Below are 9,594 nucleotides of genomic sequence, written 5' to 3'. Positions count from 1 at the left end.
TTAGAAAGACAAAAATAAGACAAGAAGATTGAGACTAAAGCAGTCGAATTTGAAAGAAAAAAAAGTTGAGAATTGATGATTTATTTTCTTGAAATCTAATGATTAAAATTAGTTATTAGTTATAATTAGATCTTATGAAAATAAATATTAGTGAGGGATTGAGGGTAATGAGTGAATCTCCTAAGTAATTGATACTTCCTCAAATGTTTGTTTTTAACCCAAAGGATTGACACAGTGATGTAAAATTTTATTGCGTTCATATGAGTGAGAATGATTTATTTAAAGAGGAAATTGTGTTCTAGGAAAAAAAAATTATGTTTGTGTCTCTACATCAAAAAACAGCTAGCCTGGTCCATTACCAATAAATTGATCATTTGTTCTTGTAAAAAACATATAAAATCGGTCAAGGCTGTCAGGTCCATCAATAAAGCTCTTAATAGACATGGTAATGCGCCATGAAAAATAAAATATACAAATACATGTAGCTTTTGTGTGTGAGATCAAATCCCAAAGCCTCAGTTCCTACTTCAGGATTCATAGATTATAAATCAATAAAGGATTTTTATATAAATTATAAATTGATAGATTCGCCAAAGTTATCTTATATAAATTATAAATCGAGGGATTCTGCTACTCTTTCTCATAGTGGGTAATCAATCCTGAAGCTTGTATATATCAATTGTCTCTAATTAAGAGGGAAACTGAATTGTTTGTTAATATATGCACGTACGTAGAGATTAGCGTGATTTTGGGAGGGGATATACTTGTGCAGTTATTAGTGTTATGATACTGCATGTGCACGTGAGTCACAGCATATTAAAAGATTGACTGCTTTTTAGTATTTTTTTTTTGTCTTAACCCTTTTATTCATAAGGAGAAGATGTCTTCACTAATCCAAAAATAACAAGTAATATTTTATTAATTAAGAATTATTTCTGTCAAAGCTTAATTATTTGATTGATTATCTTTTAATATTGAGTAACCAACATATGGACAGTTGAGTAATTCCCTTTGTAATTTCTTGAAATTATCGGTGTGATTTGTGTCCTTCATTAATGAATTTAATTTGACTGATTAAAAAAAATCATCATTGAAATATAGAATGGACCAACCAAGTCAATATAGACAAGAGAATTATACCATGAGATTGATTTTTCCAAAGAACCAAGGAGCGTGTATCATATATACCCTAATAAGAATATACCGAAAAACAATGTGTGAAATTGACCCTTTTGTCAATATCAACTGATAAACACATACATTACATATGGATAAGAAGACAAAGTATTTTATATTTCCCTGGAATGCGTGCATATATATATGTGAAACAAAAACAATCGAAGATTAATTGTTAAGGTTAGACAATGTATGTGACAAGACCCCTTTCTATGTACAAAAGGAACCCTAGTGCTGTTTCAGACCCTCCACTAGGGCCAAATTCAGGTTACCTTGTAATCCTTGATAAAGAAGCCCAGGCTTACTCTTTCTTTGGTTTGTTCAAGGACAGAGCTATAAGGGATCTTCCTTTTCCTCAGAACAAAAACTTATCAATCAACTATGGAAGCGATGGTGAAGAAGACTTGTTTGTTCCAGTATTGAATCAACCCTTGTCTTCGAACCGCTACTATGTGATAAAAAGGAAGGGGAAGCATAAAGGGTATAGTATGAATTATAATCACTTTTCTTTATGATCAATTAAACTTAATACTTTTATTTTAAGCTCTCTCGAGAAGCTTATATAAATAAGCAATCATATTTTTAACATAAGCTAACCAAACACACATTAGTACACAAGAAGGCATCACATGTTTTTTTCACATTTTGTTCAGTTTATACATAATTTGTGGAAGAGATAATGTTACACATGTTTATATATAAACTTATCGATAAGTATTTATAGGAGAAGAATATAAGACATATAAATTGATATAAAATACATTAAATATTTTGACAAGTAAAATCGATTGATTCTTAACTTTTATAGATTTTCATTTAACTTCTCCAAAATTTAAGGTACATACATGAATTGATTTTTGCTTAAGAAGCCCAATACCTTTGTACTTTTCTTCCCTGTAAATGTTTATTGAGGTTTATCAAAACATGCAATATAATTACTACTTTAGTCCAAACATTAATATTTTTGAAACTTGAATTGATTTCAGTCAAGCTAGCACAAGTTCAAAAGAAGAGGACATGGAGACGTTTTTATGTTGTAGCTTTGTCCAAGATGTTAAACCAAGACCTTTGGATCCCTCTGACGATTATCAGCAGGTTGAAATCATCAAGAGGGTGAATAATGATTTCAAAGCAAAATCCGTTGCCCCAGATGGAATTCTTCCTGGTCTGTTGAGAAGAAAAGGGTGGCGTGTTTATGCTCATACTCCCACAGATTATCATTTAGGTGAAGCTTTAGGCTCTGATGATTCCTTGCGTGCCAAGCTTCCTGATTTCAACGTATTCCCACTGTCCAATGATAGGTCTGAATCAGTGGATGTTGGAAAGTGGTACTGCCCTTTTATGTTTGTTAAGGAAAGATTAATGAAATTGAAGGAGCAGATGAAAAAGACAGTGTTCTATGAGTTGACACTTAAGCAAAGATGGGAGAAGATATTTTCAAAGGAAAATAATGATGGAGAAAATCTGGCTGTGTTTGTGGATGTTGTTGTTCAAACAGAAGTTGCAAAGATTGCAGGAAGGGAAGCTGTTTGGAATGAGAATGGTGAGAGGGTGGTGTGGTTTAAGAGTTTTGACGATGAGGGGTTGGAAATTACAAGTGTTGGGCTGAGTTTGAAAATTGTTGATAGAATGAGATGGGAGCAAGAAAGAGTTGGATGGATTGCTGGGAATCAAAGGCAAGTGAGAGTGGAAAGAGTTGAGGAGTTTGGAGGAACAAACAGGTGGAGGAAATTTAGTTGTTATGCATTGGTGGAAAGTTTTGTATTGAAGAGAATGGATAGAAAATTGGTGCTAACTTGTGATTACAGGCACACACATCAAATTCGGTGCATATGGGAGTGATTGTTTTCTATAATTTAATTTTCAACCTATTTCTGTTCTTTAATGTTTGGTTTTGTTATTCTAACTAATTGTTATATTATGTATCTTTTTTTTTTTTTTTTATGAATATATACTGGAGCACGTGTCAAAATAAGTACACTGTGACATGATATGTAGTGTATGACTATCTTTTTCTATATTAACCAGTCATATATCCGTCTATATGCATAGATCACTGCTTTTTACTTAATTTTTTTTTGTTTTAATAGTGAAATTGTCCTTAGATTAAAAAGTAAAACATGCTAAAAAGTATAAAAAGTCACTTATAATTTTTTTTCCAAATTATTTTTTGGTGAATAAAAGGAGTTTGATCCTATCCATTACTAAAAAAAATAGACATCTCCATTTATATTACTACGAGTATGCAGTGCGTCCTGTCCCATGTATTTACCATGCTGTTCTCTTTCTCTTTTCGATTTCCAAAATTCTCATTTCTCCCATGTTTAAGCAACAATATAGGATAACTAGAGTCATATAATTGGACCAACAATTTATTTATTAAAAAATAAATGAAAATGGCTTATAAACTTTAATAATTTTATCCTCTCCAACTATAATTTAATAAATGAATAATATGTGCATAAATTATATTGTTATTTAATCATAAAATTATCATATATGATAAATTTATTAATTTTATAATATTTATTTTATAAGTTATACTGAAAAAAAAAATTATGATTGATTAATGATACGAAAACTTTTACAGAAATCAAACTTTTGAATTAACTTTCATATAAAATTTCTTATACTACTAATAGAAAGTCTCAACAAATTATATTTTTTTATATATCTATATATTCTTTTAAACTGGTATTTTTGCTCACCTACTTTTTTATATATTTACTATATAGACTAAATTATAAAAAGTATTTTTAATGATGAGAAATCATTTCAAATAAATTATGATACCATTAATACAAACAATAAGAGAAACTAAAAATAACTTTTAAAAACTTTGTAGGACTAATAAAAACAAATTATTTTTTGAAGGTTATAAGTTAAATTGAAAAAAAAAATATGATTGATTAACTTTCATATAAAATCTCTTATACTACTAAGACTGATGTATTTATATTCAAGGAGATCATCCCATGATATTAGAAGTATTAGAAGGTCTCAGCAAACTATTTTCTTTTATATATTTATACACTCTTTTAAACTGGTGTTTTGCTAGCCTACTATTTTATATATTTAACATATATATTAAATTATAAAAAATATTTTTAATTGTGAGAAATCACTTCAAATAAATTGTGATACTATTAACACACAGAATTTATATATCCGTGGTATTAGAAAGTCTCAACATACTATCCTCTTTTATATATTTATATACTCTTTTAAACTGATGTTTTTGCTAGTCTACTCTTTGTTCACTTACTGGCAAGTATATCAATTTGCACAAGTAGTATTTAAAACGGTAAGTCCAAGTATCGTGTCCACATGAAATTTGTTTTACTTAGATGTTGTATATTCATTATGTAAACATTTTCAACTTCGTTAATAAAAATAGAGAAACTCATTCATGGTTTGATTGTCTTTAATAAATTCTGCTAAACTTAAACAAATAACAAAATGAACACAAAGACGTAGAACGAAATGAATATCAAAATAAAAGCGTTGGGGAGTATTCTACTGAACTTCCTCTTGTCGTACTAATAGGTTTTTATCTATTTAACATTACTCTAACGTTCTTGCACCGTTGATTTACTCAAGCCATGATTCTTCACATAAAAGAGTCTAACTCTCTTAGTTTTTGTTCTTGATTCCTCAACAAACTCATTCTAAGGGAGCTGAACTACGCACAAGATGAAAAATATACTAGATTACTGCACTCTATTCCTAGATATACAGACCTCTAGCTGCTCTACCAAGTTCTAAGGATTCTAAGCATTTTCCAACATTCAAAACCTAACCAAGCATACAAATGAATGATCAAGTTATAAGTACGTAAAATAAACATAGATAGAAACAAAGAACACTAGAAATAATATTCAATAGATAGTTAGAAGTTTTACATTAAGAGTGCTCAGTAGAAAAACTCCCCCAACAATGAAGTTTCTAGCCCTACATTAGCAAGGAGGGCTCAATACAAGGGGGAAACAACGTTTGAATGAAAGAAAATGATGAAAGTATGAAGCAAAAGTCTTCTCTTTAGCTTTGGTGTCGTCTTCCTTTTGTCTCATGTAGTTTGTCCCCCTAACTTCCTCTCTTCTGAGTGTTTTTAAAGGTTTTTAGGCTTCTCAGCATACAAAGGTGCGCTCAGCGAGCATGTCTCGCTGAGCGAGAGTAAGTGATTGTACGCTAAGCGAGCTTAGACACACTAAGCGCGAAAAGAGATAACATCCTCGTTGGACGGACTGGCTGCGCACTAAGCGTGCTACTCTCTAGCTTAACATCCTCTAGGGTTTTGTGTTCACTTAGCGAGCTGACTTCCTTACTAAGCGGATAAGCCTCGCTTAGCCAATTTGACTCGCTGAGCGAGCCCTTCAACAACATTTCAACTTCTTCTCTTCTTTAGCCTAAAAACCCAATTAAATTCAACATTAGTCAAAAAATGGAGTTTCCCTGTATAAATTCACACAAGAATAAATTATTTACAAATTTCACAAAAGAAACCATAAATTAGAGGTACATTGCTACTTTTTCTCCTATTTTTAATGCAAATAAAGCTCATGAATAACAATTAACACTCTTTTATATTATATATATATATATATATATATATATATATATATATATATATATATATATATATTAAATTATAAAAAACATTTTTAACAATGAGAAATCACTTCAAATAAATTGTGATATCATTAACACAAAGAATAAGAGAAACTAAAAATAACTTGTAAAAAAACTGTAGGACTAATAAAAACAAATTATTTTTTGAAGTAATAAAAAAATAATTATCAAATTTTAAAAAATTCCCTACTACTAAAATATATAGGAAAAGAAAATATTTATACTAAAACAAACAAACATACTACTGCATTAAGGGTGTGTTTCTTTACTGAAAAAAGAGTGTAAATGAAAGAAAAATTAACAATAAAATAACATGGGACTTATGCAGCCTAAAAATTAAATATTATATATTAAATACTATATATTTTCAAAAATATATAATATTATTTATATTTTAAAAAATAAATTATATGTTAAAATGAAGTTAAATTATATAAAATTGATCAAATTTTTTGTTCCTGCAATATGAATTTTTTTTATTGAAAAACTGGGAAGCAGAAAGAACGTGTTATGTCAGTATTCCTCATTCTTCGCTTTGGCTTTCATTTTAATCTTCTCACTGTTTTTGCGTTTTTGTTTGGGTGTCGACATAGTGTAACTGAAAAGACAAAAAAACCAAAAAAATAACACATGTCAACAAAAAATAATGACTATTTTGGTCATTTTGACCGCCTATTCTTTTAGTAGTATCTATAGATAGATTTTTACAAAACCTTAAGTGGCGCTATTAGTAAGTTTTTATACCTGATTTCATTCCCTTTCATTTCAATGCTTTTGGTGTGCGGTGACATCCTTTACCTCATACATATATGTACTAATAATAAAATAAATAAAAATACAAAATTAATTAAAAGTTTTAAAATATATTTAAATAAAAGAATTTCAAAAAGGTAAAAGATTCACATTTACTTTTCTAACATCATAATAGAACTTGTCCAAATAAATAATAAAATTATCTCGATTCAAAACAAGGTTGTCCATTCTGAATGAGAAGAAGTCAAACTAATAGCGGAAAATATAAAACAACTATACTATTCATAGAATTGTAACATATGAAATAAAAATCACATGCCATAATGTCACATTTATCAAAATATTTCCCTGGCAAAGGTTAAGTCTCTTCATCTTCAGCATAAAACTCATCATATGTTGGCTCACGTGAAACAAAATGACATTCAGCCCAAACATAAACACACATCGAGAATGAGTTATCACATTCGTATATAATAAAACACTAGAGCATGTGAAACATATAATACTTAGAGCTAAATTTACATAAACAACATTACTTCACAAAATCACACACATTATTCACACTTATTCAAGTTCACACACTCCAGAAAATAACACCAAAACCTGAATCGTTAGCTTAATGAAAATCAAACACAAGTGTTATGCAACAGATACACTAGACTCAAGCCTACATGCAATGTGATACCATTTTCAGTGAAAAACCTTGTTTGGCGCCTAGGAGTACATGACAAGACATGTCTCACAATGAGTCAGTTAGGTCACTCTCACTAGGTGAAATCACAGGGAGACCAGTCAGGGTCACTTTATTTTGCGAGAATACTCCAATCATGTGGGATTGACACAGACTTAAAGGAGTAGTCAAACTAAGTGTATTTACCCCCAAGGCCTAGACTTCGAGAAGTCTGTCAGGGCCTCTCCCTCCTGATTCAGATTCAATCCAAAAAACATTTTAACACATATACTTTATCTATGAACTATGTAATACACACAACTACTGAATTATTTTCAAAATCTCAATTATTTTCAAAATCTTTTTAACTCATCGCGCCTCTAGTGATTGAACTCGTCAGGTTCCCACAGTGGAGCCCATCACAAAACTCACCGTGCATGAACTCGTCTTCTTTAAAGAGTCTTATAGTTGTGTGATTACACAGATTATTAGATAAATATGTGTGTGGGTGTGTGTACATATCATACATAGATAATAACAATCAGAAACTTATATACATATATTTGTGTATATGGAAAACATTATACGCATATCCTAAATGCATTCCAACTAAGCCATGGAAATCCAACAATTAGAAACAACTTGATTTCATGCACTGTACCATCATCACAAAAATTAATCACAACTTTTCATAATTATTCCACCAATAAAATACAATTTGGCAAATTTATCATTGGCAAAAGGAGAAAATGTTACGAGCATCTAAAAAAAATTATACAATAGAGGAAAAAATAATTGAATTAGAAAAGGACTCAATTTCTAGGATTCACACATCAATTTCGCATCAGGACATCAGTTGGTCCATCAAACATAATAAATTCATGATTAAAAGCATAAGAATAAAATTGAATTTCATAAAACAACTCAAAATAATCCAAAAAATTGATCCTTTAGGGATCTCTACACGTGATCATTTTAATTCTTAAGAGTGAGTAACTCATCCATTACCTTGATGTAATCGTTCAAGCATTCTTTGTTAACAATGGTGACGTTTTTGGTACTCTCTAGAGCTCCTCCTTCGATAGCTCTGCTAGAGTTCTTGAATGTCAAAGTAAAAAGAACAGAAAATGTAAAAAATGTTTTGTAAAACTACTTTGGTTAAAAATTCCTTTATATAATGAAAAATCTGATGACCTCATTTTCATTCCTATTTTTTTAGTTTCTTTTATTAATTATAAAAACCCTCTTTTGATTAATTAATTAATTATTTTATTTTATTTTATTTTATCAAACAAACCAGGTGTTACATTGGCCGATTCTTATTCTTTTAACTTCCCCCTCGTGGTTTTAATTGGTAGGGTGTCTTCCCCTCCTTACTACCCACAGACAATTTATAATAACACTCCTTTCTAATAAGTGAGGTATGCTAAGTCTTATAGACTCATACGTTATGAGTCTGGTCCACGAAAATTAGAGCCCAATCTATTTTTTTTTTAACCTAGATATCTCTGGGTCTTTGAGCTAAAGACTAATTTCTTGAGAAACAAAAATCTAATTAAGGGATTAACATTTCTTAATTGATATTTTTTCATAATCATAGATTCTTAACCACATAATTAAAAGATAAAGTTATTTATCAACCATATTATATCATGTTGATGAATCTAATTTCTCTTTTGTTCCAATTAATCTTCTGTTTAATCTTATAAGTTCTCGTAACATTGTAAGACGACCACATATTTTACTGTCTTGCTCTATCAAAAGGTCTCAAAGATATCACTCTAGTTATATGTAAGGGATGAATTCCATCTAAGTCACTCACGCACATTCATTTACATATGGTTCGTTTAATGTCCAACAACCACTTTAATTATAGTCATCTTTTTATATATGGCGTTTAATGGAAATTAAATCTCATAACTTCTGACATGGAAATTGTATTGATTTCTAGTTGGAGGACTACATAGACAAATGACAATGATTATTTTGAAAAGCGTTTATGACACTCACAAATTTCATGTAACATTCTCATGACAAACCTATCCAATACATTATTGCTCCAATACAACGTGACATATGAGTTGTGGTCATCAATCAAACACATTAGTTAGTCTCTATTCATTATTTTTCTCTATATTATCAACGATGTTTTACCAAGAATATTATAGAAAATTCTATTATGTAATAAAATTTCATGACCAAGTCATGTGCTTGATTGTGTTTTGGGGGGCTTTAAGTCAAACACGCGGTATCATGGAGCACTGACAATTTGGATTGTGTTTTGGGGGCTTTTTAGTCTGTGGTCCTAAATTGTCAAGGTTAGCATTTGTAAGCCTCGTACTTGACAGTGTTTTGATCTTAAATTG

At 30.1% G+C, this 9,594-nt stretch overlaps 1 protein-coding gene across 1 annotated transcript; it reads left to right on the top strand.

Moving 5' to 3' along the window:
* Positions 1-1,336: 1,336 nt before the first annotated feature.
* On the top strand, positions 1,337-3,072 carry LOC106794138 (uncharacterized). The gene is made up of 2 exons (NM_001370696.1): positions 1,337-1,657; positions 2,163-3,072. Exons 1-2 carry the CDS (start codon positions 1,365-1,367, stop codon positions 3,016-3,018), a joined length of 1,149 nt encoding a protein of 382 aa, NP_001357625.1. The 5' UTR covers positions 1,337-1,364; the 3' UTR covers positions 3,019-3,072.
* Positions 3,073-9,594: the final 6,522 nt, after the last annotated feature.

The sequence above is a fragment of the Glycine max genome, chromosome 2, assembly GCF_000004515.6.
Source record: "Glycine max cultivar Williams 82 chromosome 2, Glycine_max_v4.0, whole genome shotgun sequence".
NCBI lineage: Eukaryota > Viridiplantae > Streptophyta > Magnoliopsida > Fabales > Fabaceae > Glycine > Glycine max.
This window is presented reverse-complemented; position numbering and strand designations above follow the sequence as displayed.